A 21,389-nucleotide genomic window follows, 5' to 3' on the forward strand; every position below is an offset into this window, starting at 1 on the left:
AGCAAACCAAACCCTGTCTGCCACAGCAGCCCTCTGGGCTGGAGGCTGCCGCTTTCCTGGGCACCAAGTGAGTCCCATGAGCTCAGGTTTTGCACCCCTCGGCCTAAAACAAGAATTTATGGAGGGTGGGCAAGGGGAAGGCGAGGAACAATTGTCCACAGGGAACAGGATCACAGAATACCCACAGCTGGAAGGACCCATAAGGATCATTGAGACCAACTCCCAGCCCTGCAGATGACAGCCCCAAGGTTAGACCATGTGCCTGAGAGCATCGTCCAAACACTCCCTGCGCTCTGTCAGGCTTCATGCTGTGATCACTTCCCTGGGGAGCCCGTTCCAGTGCCAAACCACCTTCTGGATGAAGAACCGTTTCCTAGTACCTACTATCCAACCTAATTTTTCCCTGACACAACTTCAGGCTATTAACCACGCTGCTCCGGCCGAGTCCTTTTAACTTTTAAGCTCTGAGACTCCCACCCTCACAGAATCACAGAACTGTCAGAGCTGGGAGGGATCCCTAAGCCCAACCTCTCTTCCAAGGCAGGGTCAGCTACAGCACGGGACACAGGTACGCGACCAGGAGAGAGCCGCAGCCAGGCAGATCCACTGCGCCAAACCCGGACGGGCCCGGTTCCCGTTCCGTTCCCGTTCCCGTTCCCGAGCCCGTTCCACCAGGGCTCCCTGCGCGCCCCGCCCGCTGCCGCACCCGGATGTACCGAGCTCCCCCCACCCCGCCACAGGCCGGCGCATGCGCACCGGGGGCCGCCGCCACCGCCCCTCGCCCGCCGTGCGCCCCCCGCCCGCCCGGCCCGGCCCGGCCCGGCCCCGCCGTGAGTCCCCCGCAGCCCCGCTCGCCCTCCCGGGAGCGCCGGTGCCCGCCCCCCGCAGCCCGTGTGTAGGGCCGGGCCCGCCCGCCCGTCCCCGCCCCTCCGTCCCCCCTCCGCCGTTGCCAAGAGCGTGTGTGTGTGGTGTGTCTGTGTGTGCGTGCGCCGGGGGGGGGCGGGAGGGACGGGTCGGGGGCGGCCATGCCGAGGGGGCGGCCCCCCGAGCCCGGCGGGGAGAGTGGCGAGGCCGGCGCCGAGGCAGGTAACGAGCGCGGCCGGGCGGGCGCGATCCGCGCCCGGGGGTGGGAGGCGAGAAGTCCTCCGCGGGCTCCGCATATAGTCCCCGGATATGGGGGAGGAAGGCCGGGTCTATTGTGCGAGGGTACAGGCGAGAGGGCGGAGGGGAGGAGAGGGGAGCGGAGGGAGCCGGGCCCGGCCCTGCGGAATGATACCGAGCGGGCAGCGGCGGAGTGGAGCCGCAGCCTCCCGCCGGGGGAGCGGCGGCCGTGGCTGTGATGGCCGGCGGAGCAGGCTTCCTCGGGCCTGGGCCTCCTCCTGCCGCGGTGCGGGCCCCGGCGCCCGAGGAAGAGCTCGGGCCGGCTTGCGGCGGGCAGCACGGAAAGGCTCCGGCTCCTTCCGCTGCTCCTCTCCCTCCCCTCCTTCTCCCCGGCCAAATTAACGAGACCTTCTAATAAAGCGTCATAAACAAATGGGAAATGAAGTTCAACTCGTCCATCTCTCTGATTTGCAAGGGCGACGTTATTTCTAAGTTTGTTTTTGTTGTTTTTCCTTTAAAATCATGTTTGCAGTCGTTTTCCTTGTGAATATATGTGTAAAAAACCTCAAACAAAACTGGCTTTCTCTCCCAATATGTATTAGTCTCCTGCTTCAATTTTGATTGTATTTTATTGTCGTTGATGTCTGGAGAGTGCTTTTCAGGGCACGATTGGTTTGATGGGCTGGGGCGCTTTTTTTTTTTTTTTTTTTTTTATTCTGGTAGCAGTTCGTAGCTGGTGAGTTTTATGGCTCTTTTGTGTAGTTTGCTCCTGCTGATGTTACTGTGGCTCTATGAGCAATATCGGAATAAGGCCCAGAAACAAAAAATGCTGTGGTTCAGGTAGGCCTGAAACCCTCATACATAACTTCTTCGACACAAGCATGTAGCAGTAGATATTTATTTCAGATATGTATTTTTTTAACAGGTAGAATGGAGAGAGATTTCATAAAGCATTTAAAACCATGGCTATTTCAGTCATGAAAGCCAGTTAATATTTTCAGTTTATATTCAGAATATTTTGTTTTCTTAATGCTTGTAGATGATCTCTGGCTCTGTAAGGGGAATGTGTAGGTGAGCCTTCTGTGGAATGCTTTTGCTTAGAATTGAAATGTGCTGACAGGCAAAGAAAGAGCTGTACTGTTATGTGACCATTGGGAAATTGGGCACAATTTTTTTCTACAGTATGGAAAGCCAGATGGGCCACAGGTTCCTACCAGAAGTGGTTGGATTTAGTGTTTTTTTTGTTGTTGTTGTTAATTATATTGTGGCCATTGATCTTAGCTTTTGATCACTAAGTAACAAGGGTATAAAGAAGGTCCCAAAGAACTTTTGCTATTGCCAGCTTTGGAGGTTGAGGTGTTTGTTTGTTTGTTTTGATTATTTAAACTAAAAATCTACGTGAAGATCTACTTAGTTCTCTAGTAGTTTTTGAAAGAGTGTGCATGTGTCATAGGGTGTGTGAACTCCTGTGGTAATGGCATGGTATACGAATGAGAAAAGGATGAGAATTGAGACAAGTTGTCCAGATGACTACAGCCTAGTAGTTGTATTCATTTTACTTGTTGTTGGACCTTGATCTTAGGCTATTTCTATGGTAAGAGGTGTGTATGGCTGGCAAGACTTACTGTGGGTTTCATCACATTCTCTAATTTTCACATTTTCATTTATTTTAAAAGAAATTTGACAAATTGTTAATGATACTGTTTCATAGAGATGATTTGAATGCAGACAGCCGTTGAGAATACAAGGTCTAGTGCTATCACAGGGCTTAAGAGATAAATGACATGATTGCCCTAAATAGGCAAGTTTTGTGGATTCTGGTGCTTTTGGTCCTTGAGATTTCAGCAGTTTGGGAAAGCAGCAAAGTCAATGTTGGCAAGTGGCATGTTTTTTTCTGCACTTCTCTGTGACAAAAAAAGGTCATGAATGAGGAAGCTCCAGCTGAACGCACAGCTTGAATCTGGGAAATTTATGTTCTCGGGACATTTGGCTGTTTGTCCTGTTCAGATACAGACTTCAAAAACTGGTTGTGCATTTCATTGGTTTCACTTCTACCAGGAGGAATTTTATTTAGAAAATAGGTGTTTACAAAAATAAGTTTCCTATCTTTTACTTAGGAAATTGCATGGGTTTAGGTTTTTTGAAGTGTTGTCCTTGGAATTCCTACAGTCGTGTTGTGCTGATGTCTTTCATGGAAGTGTTGCTCTCTGTAGTCGTATGGTCTGTATGTTTGTGGTAATTCTGCTTTGGGAGAAAATAAAGGTGGATCAGCAATGTTTTATGTACCTTCCTTAGACTACTTTAACCACCATGCAAGTCAAAAACTAGAACAAGTTCTTTGTTCTAGGAAAATTAAATAAGTTGGATAAGAAAAAATGAACTCTAGGCAGCAGTAGTCAAAATAATATCTTTACGTCAATAGCTGATATTTTAGAAGATTCTTTTTCTTTTTTGTTACTGTACTGTTTTCCCCAAGCCATCTTTCACTTTTTTATAAACTCAGTTGAACTGATGAAATTGATCTCTCTGGTCAAAACTGACACATGGTAGGTTCTGTCTGAGCATAAGGAAACATTTCTTTAGCATGAGGGTGGACTGAGCACAGGCAGTGCTTACGAAAGGGAGTTGTGGAGTCTCCTTCCATAGTGAGGCCCTTTCTGTTTTTACCTGTGATGTTTGTCACTGACTAGCGGCAACACGAAATGCACAATTTTGACTTTTGCTATCTGATAATTTTCAAATAGCAGGAAAGGAATGCTTTGAACAGCAAAATGAAATATTTCAGGGTGTACTGAAGCAGTTTTTAAGCCTAGAGTGTATGTCCTTTATTAAACCCAAGAGCTACTTTTAAACAAGTTTGAACTGAATTCCTTTATGAGTGCAGTTAAAACTTGAGTATTTCATGTCTTCGGAGGGCCTGAATTGTTACAGAATTCACACATGAAGAATGATAAATATTAAATAGACAAAGCTAGGAAACACAAAGATTACATAGTTTTAAGTCTGTATGCAGAGCTGGCTGTGTTTGCTGCCGGTCAGTCCTCTAGCAGCATTTAGGGTGTGGGTACGTTGAATTAGGGGAAAATCAATCTACATTCCAATTTTATATTACTGGAGAAAAATGAAACTTGAACGCACCAGTGAAATCTTACCACATTTTTGTTATGAAGATTATTTTAGTAGTTGTATGTTAGGGTTTTATGTGGTGACCTCTGACTGACAAGAGAATAGGTGAGTGATGTCATGCATGCAAGAATGAAGAGGTTGTGGTACAGTTGTGTAGTGTGCACTAAATCTCTTAAATATAATAGGTATAGATAATTCCTTTTGAAAATGTGCAGGAGGAAGAAGTGCTTAAGCTTTTGCCCTAGAAAAAGTTCATATTTAGGCTTTAATGGTGATAGTCTGGTATCTCACTGTTCTGCAGTAAAAACAAAAATCCACATTTATGTACAAGGGGCACGTTGGGTAAAAAAAAATTATAAACTTGGATTACACTGGTGTGCTTTAATTTCACACTAGTTCCTCACTCTTACTTTTCCCAAGTAAACTATGCAGTTAAATAAGTTGTGTTCTGTCTGTGTGCTAGCTTCAGTCTTTGTTCTGTCCCTTGTCCATAGCTTTCTGCCAGTTGCAGAAATTTTATTTCTTATTGCATGTGCTCATACCTTCATATCTCATTTATTCCCATGCATTAAGTGCTTCCAAATATAATTAAAATTCCTATTTGAGATCTCCCATGCCTCTCTTTTGAGTTTTATTGCTGCAGTTGGAGTGTGTTCACTCTCTGGAAGAGAGAAGACCATGTAGTAAATCATTTAGTTCATTCAGAAGTTTCTGTTAGCAGCGTAGTGGTGGGCAGAGGTAAAGGTCATGGTTTCAAACATGAGAAATCCAAATCATGTGAAAACAGACAGCTGAAAAATGGTAGCTTGGTGTATTCATATGCAGCTGTCAGAAAAACTGTCACTCCGACAAAATGGGAATAGCAAGAGCAAGAAAAAGCTTGTAGATTAAGACAAAGGTAGTTGAGGAAATAAAGGGGGAAAGTTTTTTTTTTAAAAAAAAGGTAAGAAACCTACCAAACCAAAACAAAACCCCACAAAAACAAATTGCCAACCAACAAAAAAGCCCAACCAAGTGATGTTTGCTGTCACTCACAGAAGTACAGTCTGGTGCTCAGTCTCTGAGCAAAGAGCAGTCAGTACCTTGGAAGAACTACCCCCGGTTTTATATTGCTGAGCTTGATGGTTTATGGCTTGGAATATCCCTTTGTGTTAGCTCCAGCCTTTCTTCCACCCTCAGCCTACCCACTGTGGAGGCAAAGTGAGAAACAGAGAAGGCCTTCATGCTATGCAGCACTGTTCAGCAATAGCTTAAGCAGTGATGTTAGCAGCATTGTTTTAGTCACAAATTTGAAACACAGCACCATATGGGCTGATAGGAGGAAAGTTAACTCTATCCCAGCCAGACCCAGAGCAACCTACTTAGCATCTAACTGGCTGTGATGGAGCTGTGAATTCTGTGTCCTCAGACAGTTAATTCAGACTTCTCTGCAGCAGCAGTGTGGCTGTGCTCTGTCTGGCCTCTGCTCCTGAAAGCAGTGCATCTACTTTGTGTTGGCATATGCCAAGTGACTGGCCCTTGAATGTCCATCCCAGCAGTGTGTTCCAGATTAAGTGTTGACCAAAGCATAATAAAAATTCCTTGTCTTATATGGGCAAATCTTAATTGATTTCTGGGTTTTGGCACAGTACATGGACTGAGAGTTAGTTCTTTTCCTGCTCTTCCCGTTAGAAGTCAGGAGGAATGCCTGCTGCTTTTAAGTGCTGAGCTAGATTTAAACTAACCTGTTGCTTTTATGATTGCAGAACTAAGCAAAATGTTTTAATGATCCATTATAATTTGTGTTTTACGAGTTCAAGTGTAGTACGAGGAAATGTCAGTATTGCCATCCCTGTTTTGTTCTCTTGTCCTACCACTTTCTTTCCACTCATAAATTAGTAAATAGGTTTTGATAGGGTCAGACCCTTTTGTCCCTAGGCTTGCCAGCTGCCATTTAACGTAAGTGACAGGTTTTCATCCATGAATTTCACAAGCTTGAGTGTTTATTTGCAATGTCCTCTCAGTCGAATTCGAGGAGGTTATTAGAGATCTAATAAGGCTGTGCTGCATTCACAGCTGAATGAGTCCATCTGCGCCTTGCAGAGAGGGCTGTGGGCTGCCATGAGGCACAGTGCTGCTTACATAAGGAGGGAATAGCTGGGAGTGCTCTAATTCTGTCTTCCTCCTTCCACATTGAGTTGTCATCAGTGGCTTCTAGCTGAGAGCACCTGCTTGCTGACTCAGCTCCTGAGGTCAAGTGGTGGTGAAGGCTGTATCACAGCTGAGTTCACCCAAAGTGATTGCTGCTGCTCTGTGAGGGACAATAAATTCAGCAAAGACATTGCAGGTTGTGACATTAAAAGTATTCAAGTAAGACCATCTTTAAACTGAAAGTTTGTTATCATTGATAGGTACTTGCAAATCTAATTCGTCTGTTTTGGGGCACTTTGGACAAACTGTGAGAATACGGACAAAAATATGTTTGACAGTGCATGTTGACAAAAGATGTGTTTGATGGTGCATAATGAGCTAAATGCTCCCTGTTTAGGTTAATTGTCTTGATACTTGACTGTCTGTCCCAAGCTGTGAAGGAATAAAGTTGATTTATGTTGCAGCTAGACTGACATGCAAATTGAAAAAAAAAAAAAAAAAATAGAAAGTGGCAGTAGGTTCTGCACTGTTTCTATGCAGCTAATACTAATAAATGCAAATGTTTGAAACTTTCTTTCTGTTCAGCAAGGTTTATCATTTGTTGTAGTGTGCAGACCTGAAAGATTCACATATTTTTCACGTTACTCTGATGGTCGTTTTCTGTTTTCTCCCTCTGTGTTTACAGATACCAGTAAGAAGCTGCTCTCTAGTAAGAGCATGCCAGTTTTTTATGTAATTGAGTTTGTGTTATCATCTTAGTCAGTTAATGTCTTCTTGAACTAAAACCTCAAACTTTTCATTCTGTGTTTTTGGCTTGAGTGGCATTCTGAATTGCATTAATTCATGCTTAAAAAAGCAGACTTGTGTTTTCATCTGCCAGAATATAACCTGACAATAAATAGATTGCTTAATTTGTGTTTCTTTTATTTTTATGAAAGCATGAGCATCATATTGGCTATTTATTTATTGGCTATTGTGGCTTGCTAGTAAGATAAATGTATCAATCAAATGCGTCAGTTGTGTCAGTTTTTAGTTTTTTGATTTTTTTCGCTTGGGTACCAGGGAATGTTTAGAGTTGTTAAATTTATTTTTTTTTTTTCTTAAATTAACGAATTTCTCAGTGCATTTAAAATGCAGGATTCATGCCCCACTGCCAGCTTCTCTTTTGTCTGCATGTCTTTTTTGGTATTCAAAAGTATTGGTCTTTAATATAGATTCAGTATGTTGTAGCATTTGGCTTGTTTGATGATCCAAGCTGATGCACCAAAAGCATTTTTTTCCTCTGATATAGGGAAAGATTATTTTATTGCTGATTTGTCTGAAATATAGTAGTGTAGGTTATTACTTTGAATTATTATGAAAGAGGTATCAATGTAAATTAAGTTTTCATTGGGATACTAATTCTTATAATAAATTTTGTCAAATAGTTATTTTATTTTTGAAACTTTTAATAACATTGAAATGAAAACACACCTGAGTCATACTTCACAAGGCTATGACACCTGCCTGAAAAGTCAAAATATGGCTCACTTGCTTTTCACTTCTTTAATTGACAGTGTCTTTCCTGTTTATACTGTCCTTCTAATTCTAAACACAGCATAACAATTTAGGCCTTGCTGTTACCCAGTTGTTTGATTTCAGGTGGGCTATTTTTCTGTATACTCCCCTTGTTAGTAGAAGGGTAAGGTATAAAATAGCTTCCTAAGTCTTTAATAAAAAGGAGTTGTGCAACTCTCTGAAATATCCAGTATTTGGTAGGTGATAGAGGACCAGACTGTTCTAGTGACAATACAAAGGAAAAATGACATTATAGTCTCATCTCTCCCACAGGCTACTTCAGACGTAGTGTTAATGAAGAAATGAGTTTGTGTTTTAGTTTAAACCTGTTTTAGATAGCAGTCCTGCCCTCTGAGTAAAAGTGAAGCAATTGAACTTTCAGAATTCTTTAATGTCCAAACTGAACTGGTTTTGTGGACATACTGGCTGTAACTACCTAGAACAGACTTCAGCCTGATCTCCCAATGGCTGAGCCTTTGAAGACTTCTGAAGTCTAACCTAAACTGATCTGCTGTGCCTTGTCCTTAAGGATTTCTGCACTGAGAGTCAACTGTTAAGGGAAGTTGGGCTTTACAGTCCTGTTAGTGATTCTAGAGTCCAGTCTCAAATGTCTTTCCTTTTCTTTTTAGCAATTTGAAAGACAGGATCAAAATACCCTGGTTTTTGGCTTTGGAAAGAGTTACAAAAATTTTCTTTGAAAAAGTAATGCTTAAAATGTTACAGATGTAACCATTTTCAATATGGGTGCCTTCTGTTTCTTCTTCCATGGGATCTGAGTGCCTTTGGGTATGTGGAACAGCTTGGAGGCAGCTCAGGGTTTATGATCATCCATGAACTAGTCTTGAGAACTTTGTAATGGTTTGGCATGGGATGTGGTATGTTCAACTCCTAATTTTTTTGACGTTCAGGCTGTTTTTCTGTTCTTTTCTGTGAAATATTTTAAGATCATGCATTTGTTGCCCCTTTCTGTTTATTTTAGTGGTGATCATTTCTGTCTTTTTACAGAAAATTCAAAGAACTTTCAGGTACTGCATCAGGTGGTCTGATTTCATAGTATTGTAGTAATCAAATTCTGTAGAAATATTACAAAATATTTAATTTTTTGTTCAGTAAAGCTCCATTTTAAATTGCAGAAGAAAATTCACAGCCTGTAGATTAATCAGTATTGTGGTCAATGCAGATATGATACACATTTTAATAAAAATGATACGTAGATATATTATTGATCCAAGATTGATGCCACTTGGCAGTACTATTCAGAAGCTAGTGAGCATATTGGCGTTTTGTTTCTAAGTGTAGAGAAGTTAGCACCTTTGATGATGTCACTGCTACGTTTTTGCTACTTCAGTTGCTTAGACATTGTTTTTGCATATTGCCAGTGCCTTTGATCTCAAGAGTGACTGTTTGAAGATAATAATCTCTTTGGCTCAAGGAGCAGGTTTGAAGGCCTTTGTAAAGTCATGGATTGGATCATTTTTCAGTTGTCAATTTAAAGTGAGAGGTCAGGCTCACAATTACTCCTTTTTCCAGGGAAAAGGAAAGCCTTATGCATTGTGTTTTCATACAGCCCAAGTGTAGGAGTAGATTTTTCTTTCACTTCTCTTGTGATGCCATTATTTACAGACACTGATTTTGTATCTTTTCCTACTCAGGCATATTTATTACAAGATTGCTTAAAGAATCGTGTCTTGTAATTAAAGCTGTGGTTTTCAGCTTTTGAAGAAATGTGACCATTTCAGGGTTGTCATTGATAGTGTCTGCATACTATGGAATTATAGTCTGTTGAAGGGTGAAGTAAGTGTCAGTTTACACTTACATGATAAAGATTAGTGATATTTGTATCATTCTGGTACAGAGAGATACTTGATAACTAAACTTTGCAAAGCAAAATTTAATTCAGTGACTTTGCCCAGAAATGGGAAGTGTAAGTCCCTAGGGCATTGTTTTTCGTTGTGATTTCTTGCCCAGAATATATTGTGCTGAGATGTTTCCTACAGCATCCTCAACTACACACTTTCAAAGTTGGTTTATGAGAATTTTAGCAGGAAAAAAAAAAGAAAAAAGATCAGGACATAAGATACCCCTTTGTAAATGATGTGGTGAATGAGAGAGGACTTTGGAGTGGGTGCAGTAGAGTGGAAATACTATATGAATTATAATATTCAGTTTTCTCTGAGGAAATGTAAACAGGATGCTGTAAACTTCTACTTGTGTTGTTACTTCCTGTGCCTGATTCTTACATATGTGGATAAAAGTACTGACTTAAAGAGAAACATCAGAAACCTTGTATGTCTAGATAGTAAAATCAGTGTTCCCTTCTTTTTGTGTTCTGTTGTTGATGCAGCTTTAGTTGTGGCTGTGTTTAAAACTGAATTCTATAGATTTTTTTTCTATTTTGTGACCCTTACCTGCAGCACAAGCCGACCCCTTCTGCCAGTTGCTTTTCTTAAAGTTTTTCTTAAATAAAGATAACTTCCTTAGTAATACAGCATCTTCTCAAATGTAAAATATGTTTAACTTCCTCAGATTAATGTTTTCCTTATATAAGGTTTTTATAGGATTGACTTCATATATTTGAGCAGGAGGATGTAGAAGCTTGCAACTTGTGTATCAAAAGTTGCATGACTAGGAGTTCAAAAGAAAACCATGGGTTTAGACTGGGACTGTTTAAAGAAAAATACATCTCTTTCCATTAAATTAATATGTATGCACTTAGACTTGCAGTTATTGCATCTCTCTCAACTGTTTGAGACATTGGTGTTGGTTTTACAACTCTAAAGGTTTTAAAATATGTTTTAATAATGGTTTTATAATGCCAGAAGGAGAAGAAAGAGAATGTCTAAATTTTTCTTAAGGGAAGAGAGAGAAAGAGAAGGGAGGAAGGGCAGAAATCTGTGTAGTTAGAACTGCTGACGATGTAATTTTAAAAAACTTTTTTGGAAACATATGATGTAATATTATTAAAAGTAACCCGTGGCAGTATCTTATACATAGTGTTTTTTTGCAACGTTTCATTTTGTTTCAAGCTTGATGTATGTTTGTGAAACACAGAAAGACTTTTTTTCAAATTACTTGGAGAAAGTGATTATTTGTGTCTGTAGTGACTGGCAGTTTGAGGTACAGATATATTTGGCTGATCCTGTGTCAATGGAAGCAGCATTACTTAAGCCTGAGGTCTTCCAGGTCCCTTGAAGTTACAGTGTTGGATAAGTCAAAAATCTTAGAGGAATTGGAGTGGTTTCTACTTCAAATTATTCTGTTTTATACAATAAATTATAAGTAGATAAAATATGACTTCATAGAAATGTTTTGTTGCTTGTTTTGTAGATGATGTTCTGACACCAAATACAGAGGGCGGTAATTTTCCCTACCAAGTACCCAACTTCCATAAGTGTGAGATTTGTTTGCTGTCTTTTCCAAGAGAGACCCAGTTCCAGCGCCATATGAGGGATCATGAGCAGAATGACAAGGTATGAATTGTGGTTGATATAACAAGTGTACATGGCATTTTCATATACTGTCAAGTGAAGCTAACACAAGACATCTTTTCCATTTCTTTTCACTCACACCACTAATAATTATTACTTAGGGATCTCAGAGTTTTGTGACACTTTTCTTTCATGTTTTCTCATGTTTCCTTTGAGATAGGACCTTCCTTCGATGCCCTTTAATTGGATTGTTGTTTCCAGATCAGTAATTTTTAATTTTAGCCATTTTCTTTGATTTATAAAATACCCAGGTAGGTGACAAAATTTATGAGTTTTTTTCAATAGAGTTTGCAAAATGATTCTACAAATAAGCAATAAAAAGAAAATATGCTTATATTTATTAACAGGACCCTACTAGTAAACTAATTTATTATGTATGTATTAATCAGTAGATTAATGTCATCACTTTAGTTGCTTGCAAATCAAATTTGGGAAAGAATGAGAAGAATACAGATGTGTGATTAAGACTGGACTGGCTTTTTAAATGAAGCTTTTGCTGCAAGTTCATCTGTAATATGAAGCATTTAATTTATTTCCCTTGCTTTCTATTTCACAAAGCTAAAACTACTTACATGTGATAGGAAAATAATTTTATTACTTTTCGAGATAGCCCTAGATGCAGATTAATTTTTACAAAATATAGCACTTGGAGATAATTCATGTGTACAAGAACCAACTTGCACAAGTTTCAGTGTTGTGAAGTTGATAAAGTTAAACCCATGCTATTGCACACTTATATAAGAACCTTTACATCTAAAAGTGAAAGTCCTCTTAAAGAATGACAACTGGTTTTGCAGATACCAAGTGAAGAGCAGTCAGGCTTAGTATAAACCAGGTGTTTTGCTGTTTTGATTATTAGTTTTACTTAAGGAGAGATCATGGAATCTCAGAATATGCTGAGTTGAAAGGACCTGCAAGGATCATCAAGACCAACCCCTGGCCCTTTGCAGGACACCCCAAGACGCACACCATGTGCCTGACAGCATTGTCTAAATCCTCCTTGAGCTCTGTCAGGCCTGGTGCTGTTACCACTTCCCTGGGGAGCCTGTTCCAGTGCCTAACCACCCTCTGGGTGAATCATGATCACAGTTAAAGTAAGAAAATATTTTTCTATCTCTTGCTCGTTCCTCTCTCCTATTAACATCACTCTTTTCAGACTGTGTCAGTTTTGAGTCTCTGGTTTCCATAGTTCCCCCGCTTTCTTGTAATGCTGTATTTGTATTTTCTGTAGTGAGATGCAAAGAAGATAAAATAATTAATATTGCTATTATTATCCTATGTAGGTACTTGAATTGCTGCTTTTTTTTTTAATGTTTAACATTTTGATTTGTTATATGTGTCACTCAGGGTATATGTAGCTTATGGGAAAACTGAATTTTGTCTTTATTTTTATGATTTTAACAAACAGCCTCACCGGTGTGACCAGTGTCCAATGTCATTTAATGTTGAATTCAACTTGACACTTCACAAATGCACTCACAATGGCGAGGATCCTACCTGTCCTGTCTGCAACAAGAAGTTCTCCAGAGTAGCCAGTCTGAAAGCACATATTATGCTACATGAGAAAGAGGAGGTAATTCATTAAACTTTATAATGTAATTTTGAAAAGACTTGTCAGAGTGGTTTTATTTAATCCTTTACCTGTATGCTTTAGATTGGAGGATTGAATAAATGATATTGTTCAGAAGAAGTATAAGACTTTGTGGGGAGCCTGTTTTAATATTAGTTACAGAAATGAATATCCTGAATATAAGTAAGTGTTCCCATTGTATCTTTATGAACAAAAGGAACTTGTGCGTGTTTGATAGATACCATATCATACTATATATAAACATTATCTGATTGGTTACACATACTTTCATTCTGAAGATACTTCTGTGACTTAATCTACATTGATACACCCACACATAATAAATACAGTGTGATCATGTTTGGTGGCAGATGTCATGGTGAGGCACTCTCACCATCCATAGAAATAGATGAAGCTCTTCCCTTACCTACAGTTCTCACCTCTGTTTTTGAGTAGTTGGTTGTTTTGCTTGAGAGTACTTGTTCCTTCCCCTCTCAAAATTTCATTTTCCATTTTGATAGAGTGTTGGTTAAATTCTTAGCAAACAGTTAATACATAGTGGCGTATTTTTGCACACTTCGTAGTCTTGAAAAGTCCTAAAGAACATATCTTGTGTAAATAAGCCCCATCTTCTTGAGGATTGTTGATCTTGCACAATGGTATTCATTGCTACATTTTGCCCTGGCAAGACAGAAATTGTGAATAAAAACCTGAAACACAAAATATTTATTGCATTAGAATTGCTACTACTTTTGAGTTTTAGGAACACCTTAGTATGTTGAAAAAGTTAAAACTGATATTTGGTGGATATAAAATGAAAATTCCTTCACTATAAGGTTCTCTTGGTTTGCGTTTTTATGTTTTACTTTGTGTGATGTTGGGGTTTGGGTGTTTTTTGGTTTTGTTTTTTTTAGAAATATTCACTGTATTTGATTTGTACTATTTGTAATAATTTGTGAGCAATGATCTTTTGAAAAAGTGCAGATTGAAATGCTTTACAGATGCTGGGTGTCATAGATACTAAACAGGTGAAGATCATGGGCTCCAAAGTGTTCTTCAGATGTTGCGTCTGGTGAGATAGGGAGTGCAAAACAGGCAGAATCCAATGAGTAGGCTTTAAAATTTTTTTCTGAGTTTGGGAATCTTGCATATGATCAGCCCCTTTTCTTTAGGGTTAAAATGTGGGTTTAACTGTAGTGAGGTTACAGTGTTCAATTACTTGTTCTGTGCATGGTGGTGATTTTTTTTGTTTGCTTGAGAAGCCAAAAAATACATCTGGTATTGCCTACAGCAGAGTCCGTTTGGCGTAATATATTGGTGGTTTTTTTCTAGTTTTTCAGCTTTACTGTGATCTTGCTTTCCTGCAGCAAATTCCACACTACTGAATGCAATAATGAAGACTTTAATTGTCTCAAATGCTTCATCTTAGGCTATTTTTTTTTTTGTAGAAGGTGCTTAATAAAATATGTATATATGGAACTTAACATGATACAGATGCATGTCTGAAAAATGCTGAGAAGTGATTCAAAATCCCCCAGTTTTGAGGTTCATGAGCTTGACATAGTAATTGTAAGTTTTCCTTAATAAAATTTCCCCCCACTTTTAGAAATCTAAAATCAAAAATTAATTTATTGTGTAAGAACAGTAGATGCCCACAGGAAGTATTCAGATTTTAATGTATGTCTTAGGAAAAAAAAAGTATTAGTTATTTATTGTCTCACTCTGTAACTTGAATCCAATAATAATGACATCTAGGTTAGATTAGGTGATCAAAAAACCTGTCTGAAGTTACTTGTGTACACCAGTGAAGAACGTTTAACAGAGATGGATATTTTTAGACATTTAAAAATTAACTCTCAGCTTAGGTTTTCTAAAATAGACTGACTAATAAAATTCATGATTTCAAAAGGCAGTCAAATAAATGCAGAGCTTTTCATTTTCACAGAAGCAGTATTTGATTCTTACTCTGAATTTCAGAGAAATAGCAACATTTTTGCATTAAACATTAGAAGTATAATTTCCGTTCTAGATGATATGAAATACTAATATAACTGGAAAAATTATAAATTTATAAAGTTATAAATTAAATGGGTTGAAGACATATCTGTTAGAAACATTGTGTCCCTCTTTATTTCTCTCAACTTTACTGTCAAGAAAGCTTAAGAAAAGTCAGTGCTAACTGTGGTGGGATTACTGTTTAAAAGTGACAAATCAATGTAATTTTTACCTATAAAAGTGTGAAATCCCTGAATCCACAGTTATGATGCTTTTGGTTAGGAAGTAGTTATTTGTTAGAGATGTTTCTGTAGACCATAGCCTATGGGCACTGAGGTGAGCTTCCACATGTGTCTTGAACGAGCCCACCAAGGAAATAGGCGTTGGTGAGGATGGTACTGAACTGCTTGTTTCTGCTGCTGTATGAAGTTTTTCAGAACTCAGTTCTAGTGGAATTTCTTAGAAGGTAAATATTAATATAATCTTGCAGTGATTATTGTACATTATTTATATCACAAGGCTCATAAACTCTTCTTGCTTGTATACTTCTCCTGCTGCTTGCTTCCAGCTGCCAGTGTCCATAGAAGGATAAGTTAATCTACTTGAGCAAAGCTTGTGCACTGCTGTTTTGAAAAATCAGTCTCTATTATCTCTTTCAGAATCTTATCTGTTCAGAGTGTGGAGATGAATTCACTTTACAGAGTCAGCTGTCCATACACATGGAAGAACATCGTCAAGAATTGGCAGGCAGTAGGATTCACAGCTGCAAGTCTTGCAAAAAAGAATTTGAAACTTCCTCACAGCTAAAAGAGCATATGAAAACTCACTATAAAATAAGGTGATGATCATGGGATTGTAACAAAATGTGCAGATGTTACTTTTATGGTGATAGCTGGGAAAAGCAGGAGTAGTCTTTCCAGTCAGCAAAGTACCATGACTTACGCAGATAATTTCTTTTCTTTGGTATGCTGTTCTAAAATGACACTTGCTTTTAAAATCTTGCTTAAGTGGTTGGTTATTTTTGGAGGCCTCTTTTTTTGCCCCCTATTTTTGTATTTAGGCACACATACTAAGCATAGTTCATCTGCCAGCTATTTGTAAGCATAGGTTAAGTTTCTCTGATGCAAAGTGATTTAATAACAGTGTATTGAAGCAAATGTATATTAATTTTACATAGCATTTATAATAATGGCAAAAGTTTTAATGCTTTCATTCTGCAAAGATGTAACTTGTTCTTTGCAGTTTAATCATCTTTCCCAAGAGGTCCTCATTACAGCCCCCCAAGAGTTTCTTTTAAATCTGAAAAAGCACAAAATGAAGGGAGGAAAAAAGAGGCCTGGTAAATGCTGTTCTTATTTTTGGTGAATATTTGTTCTATTCTTTCTTTCATCTCTCTAGTTTAACTTTACTTTTAGGAAGGTGAGAATTACTTTAAATTAGAAGGAAGAAAAACTTATTTTGGTTTACTTTATCTATTAAAAAATCTGAAAGTCTTGACAGGTGCTCTCTCTTTTAATTTTCACTGTTTCTATTAAAAGCAGATGAGGAAAATTACATGTTTAAAAATAAGAAATCCTGTCTATTCCCAGTCCTTTTACTAGAAGTTAATACAGATTCTGAGATCTTAATAGTTATGTTGCAGGAGGTTTAAACGTGTTGTAAATTCCAATCTGCAAACAGAAATTTAAAGTTTTGAAGTATTAAGTTAGGTTTGTATTGGGCTATGTAAATATATCATCTACAAAAACCATTCTTCTTGTGGACAACTCCTGTGTAGAGATGTTAGGATGAATAAACTAGTTAGTTTGATTTGTAGTGAAATTAATTTGGGGAGTTTATATTCTCTGTTTCTGTGGTTCTGTGAAGAGTGTGATTTGTATTTGAGAGCCAGCAGTGAATATTTGGGTTCTTAGCTTCTTAACTTGCTCTTACTAGACTTCAGCAAGTGCATTTGTACTCCAGTTTGAGATTTGGGTGTTCTAGTTCAGAATGAAGGACTTGGCTATGTTCAGGTAAAGGAAAATAGAGTTGCACAGAGTTGAAAGTTCCCATGAAAATGTTTGTGAAGTCATTGTATACTTCTGGCGGAATTTACCCTGAAAATGTCTGAAGAGAGCCTCTAAGATGTATGGGATTTCTACTGTAGAAATAACTAAAATTCTTGGTGTATGTAGGTACTGAGAAAAGAGCTGTTTGGGTTGTTCTTTGAGTGTCGTTATGGAATTTGGGTTTTCACTGTTGCATATGATACTATGTTGGCCTTCAAGTCAGCACTATGTTAAAAATGATGGGGTAAAAGAAACGTCTTCAAAATAAAATTTCATATAAAATTTGTATGTTTTTTTATTTATTTTAATCACAGGGTTTCAAATACCAGATCTTACAACAGAAACATTGATCGAAGTGGGTTTACCTATTCCTGTCCTCACTGTGGAAAGACGTTCCAGAAACCGAGTCAGTTAACACGACATGTTAGAATACACACAGGTAAGGCTGTGGAAGTACTTACTTTAATTTGTTTTTGTTTTACAAAAATCCATTAACCTCTAAAATTATGTATATTTTTTTCTCCCTGTTGGGACTTGAAAAGTTTTTAATACATTTGGCTCACTAGATGCAGTTACCTATTGGTTTAAAATATACTCTAAGTAATTAATTTGCTTAGGAAATCTATATGCTTTTAAAATTTCCATATTTATGTGATTAACAACAGTTAACAACAACACAAAAAATGTGAAAAACTCTATAGATTTCATTTGTTACCAAATATCAGTTTTGGTACTTAGGGTTGCAATGGGCCCTAATATCCGAATCCCTAGATAAGGGCCAGTAATCTACTACTTTAAATTTGATCTTTCGTGCTGTAGAGAGTAGGTTCTAAAATTTACAATTGCAAGAAGAGCAAAAGAACATGAGAATGATAATTTATTAATGATACTAATAAAATTGTGGTCCTGCATTTTTTTAAATTGATGTATTTAAATTTACACAGTGATCTTCGGAGGTGATAAGCCTAGGTTATAATTTTAAAAATTGAAGAAGTTCAGGTGACTGTTCCTATTTGGAGAATGAGTAGGAAATGTTTTCTGCTACATTTCTGTCATAAATATGTGCATGTTTAAACCATAAGCTGTTGAAGTAATTGAAAATTCCAAGCATAAAATATAAAACTTTTGAAGTGTACAGATGACTATGAAGGAATAGCTTTTATGTTTTAACCAAGTATATATATTATAGCAGGAGTTTGGCTTTAAACAAAGTCGTCATTGAAGATGTTTCTGTGATGTTCAATATGTTTTTTTCATACATACTGAATAAATTGCTATTTGTCTAGTTTTTAACAAATTCAGGTATTTATTTATGTGCGTGTGCAATTCTGTTTGTATTATCAGTGTAATATCACTTTTCAGACAGTGATGTGATGAGTTGCCATTTACAAGAATGGCCTTACTTACTAAGGAAAGAAAAGACCATTGTGTGGCACTTTCTTCAGAATCTTTTGAAGTTTTACAGATCTAGTTATAGAAAAGTAACACAAGAGGTCACCCTTGTACCTGCTTTAAAACAATTGCTTGAAAGTAATATCAGAAAGAGGTGACTGAAAATTAGCTTCAGTATTTTAGATTCTTGGCTCTACTTAATTCATTAACTTATTCTAGTCAAAATTAAAGAAACAAGATTATAGTTGGTTGTGGATGCTTTTTTAAAGCTTCAAAAAGTTCAAGGGCATTTATATTTTTTTGAGGACTGAGACATTTGTCTGTTGGGAAACCAGAGACAGAAAATGCCGTCCCAATCTGCACAAGCTGGGAGGTCATTTTACCTTCCAAGTAGCTTGCAAATACTCGTTTAATTTGTGAAGTGGGTTAGTACTCTAAATCTGTAGACATTCTGTCTGTCATTTGTCTGCTTGAGGTACTGTAAATATGTAGAAAAGAACAACTCTGCTTTAAAGAATTTAGAATACCCAGGTCTTTAAGTGTTAAAATAGCAGGTCTGTGCACAATGTGAAGCATTACGTTAGCCTCTTAATTGCAGTACTTTTTTTGTTCTAGCTAGTAATTTCAAGCACTTCCAACCTTCTGGGAATAAAATCAAGTCTCAGGGACTGCAAATCCCATATTAGTAAATAGGTAATGAGCCCCTCGTCCCCTCTCTCAAATCTGTATTTTATTAAGTTATACTTGAGAAATACAGAAATTTCACTTTTCCACAACAGAATTAAGATTTCATTTTTATTGTGAGATTTACTTACATAGGCAAACAACCTGAAGCAATACTTCCATGTGTCCACCAGCAGCCCTTACTGGAAGCTAAGCTTTTTGCCTATTTGGAAGCCTAATGGGAATTTTGTATTTCCAGATGTGAATCAGTGTTCTTTGTTTTAATCTCTTTTTAAAAACATACAGTTAAAACCTGCAATCCTTAAAGCACCTTCAAAACCGCTAAGCAGCAGAACAGAAGATATTTAGTCCTTCAGTGAGTTATATGCGTGTAATCAATTTCAGAAAAATAGCTGCTTTTGTTTCTGACAATGAGAATTTAATTAAGAATGAGTTTAAAGTAGATGTAATTACAGCTATAAAATTAGAAATCATATAAAAATATTTATTAAAACTGATTTAGTGTGCACATGGTAGTACTTACTGGTGCAGCAGACATAACGTACTGTGTGGTTATGCTGGTCTTGGCTAGGGAAATATGCAAAGGCAGGGTGTTAAATATTTTCAAGGAAGGTCCTAGTGTTACCACAGCTGAACTATTTCACTAAAAGAAAAAAAAGGGTGGTACTAAGTTCACAGTGGAGGTTTCCAGGAGTTAATTAGGACACATGATTGTAAGAAACTGAAATTTATTATTAGTGTTTATATAGCTTTGTAATCTGTTTATGCAGTCCTCTTATGTTCTGTAATTTGAAGTTTCTGTGGGGTTTTTCATGCTTATCTGGTAGCATACCAAAAGTGTAATTATGCATAGGACTGAGGGCACCAAAACTGGGAAATTGGGACAGTATTTCTGTAACAGTATTGGCTAGTTTTTCTTTAAATAGTCAGCATGAGCAGTTTTAAGGATTATTTTCTGAGCAGAACTCTCCAAAATATTATTTCATTGCATATTTTCAGTAGGTGGTTGCAAAGAACGAATGGCTCGTAATATTTACTGGGGAATGGGAACCATATACCATCTTTTGCAGTGTTGCTATAAGACTTTCTGATTTTAAATCAGATGAAAGGTTAAATTTTTGACTGTTAGTTATTTATTACGGTCTATTTACCCTCTGGGCCTGGTTTGTTTCTGTGAAGGTATGTGCATTTTATAGCATTTGGTGTAAAACAACATGTGGGTTTCTTTTTTCTTTTTCTCTTTGTTTTTTTGCCCCAATGATTTCACGTAGCAGCTTCTGAGGTCTTTCAAACCACAAGTTGAGTGAGGAAAGCTGTTTTAAATAATTGCTTCATCTAGATTTCCTTTATTTTACCCATTTCAACTGATAATCATCAGCTACGTCAAAACTTTTTCGCAAGGCTGCATTTTCATCAGAGTAGATGCTGAGGTTGGTGGTCGAGGAAAACTATTTTATAGTCAAAACCTCCTAATGACATAAATAATACCGTATGTGTTTTATTTTAATGGACACAATTTTTCGTTTCGACCCGGGAATCTGCTGACTTTTACTTAGATTTCCTTAAAATCTCCTTCCCCTGCTGCCGTTTCCTTGCAGGTGAGAGGCCTTTCAAGTGCAGCGAGTGTGGGAAGGCCTTTAACCAGAAGGGGGCGCTACAGACCCACATGATCAAGCACACGGGGGAGAAGCCCCACGCCTGTGCCTTTTGTCCCGCCGCCTTTTCCCAGAAAGGCAACCTGCAGTCACACATACAGCGAGTTCACTCGGAGGTAAATGCAGCGATTCGTCGAGTCCCGGGTGCTCACGTGTGTCTTAACTCAGTTCTGCTGTTCCTATGCGCTCTCCAGCCGGGGTAGATTTACTGCTGTAGTGTACGTTCTGGTTTGCTGCTTTTACCTGGGAGCTTTTCTTAGCTTGGTCTGAGTAAATGTGTGCTTAAGAGAAGTAGCAAAACCTTCATTTGACAGTGCGTTTTCGGTACTTGGGTGGATTAATAAATAATGGGGTTAGGTGTACAAAAATGTACCTATGTCAGTTTTGGCTAGAATCAGATGAAAGTAAGCCAGAAGCGGCCAAGCAGAAAATGGTGTAAAATTTCAAGGCCTGACAGCAACTCACTAATTCTGTTGCGGAACATACTTCCCATTTGTCTTTGAAGTATATGTCTTGTGGCCTTTTACAGACCCTTTTATGTCTGGTTTTTTTCCTCTTTTTGACAGACAGTTTTGAAGACTCAAAAGATACTGCTGTGATAAAGTAATACAATCTTCTTAGCAATGAGTGCTATGCAACTTTG

The 21,389-nt window shown here is 38.1% G+C and overlaps 1 protein-coding gene across 5 annotated transcripts in view; it reads left to right on the forward strand.

The window, feature by feature from the left end:
* The first annotated feature begins 1,056 nt into the window (after positions 1-1,056).
* Positions 1,057-21,389, forward strand: part of ZNF236 (zinc finger protein 236) — a 72,254-nt gene continuing 51,921 nt past the window's right edge. For 3 of the 5 annotated variants that reach the window (XR_009208081.1, XM_040067415.2, XM_058421566.1), the window contains exons 1-6: positions 1,057-1,086; positions 11,242-11,384; positions 12,811-12,975; positions 15,627-15,805; positions 17,330-17,454; positions 20,690-20,862. Coding sequence is in view for 4 of the 5 variants with exons in the window: in XM_040067415.2 (XP_039923349.1) it covers positions 11,358-11,384; positions 12,811-12,975; positions 15,627-15,805; positions 17,330-17,454; positions 20,690-20,862 (669 nt within the window). In the remaining variant the exon portion in view is untranslated. Of the gene's footprint in view, positions 1,087-1,492; positions 1,594-11,241; positions 11,385-12,261; positions 12,497-12,810; positions 12,976-15,626; positions 15,806-17,329; positions 17,455-20,689; positions 20,863-21,389 lie in introns of those variants that run through there. The other 2 variants (XM_040067404.2, XM_040067425.2) reach the window with 2 other exon arrangements.

This window comes from Hirundo rustica, chromosome 1 (genome assembly GCF_015227805.2).
Source record: "Hirundo rustica isolate bHirRus1 chromosome 1, bHirRus1.pri.v3, whole genome shotgun sequence".
Classification (NCBI taxonomy): Eukaryota; Metazoa; Chordata; class Aves; order Passeriformes; family Hirundinidae; genus Hirundo; species Hirundo rustica.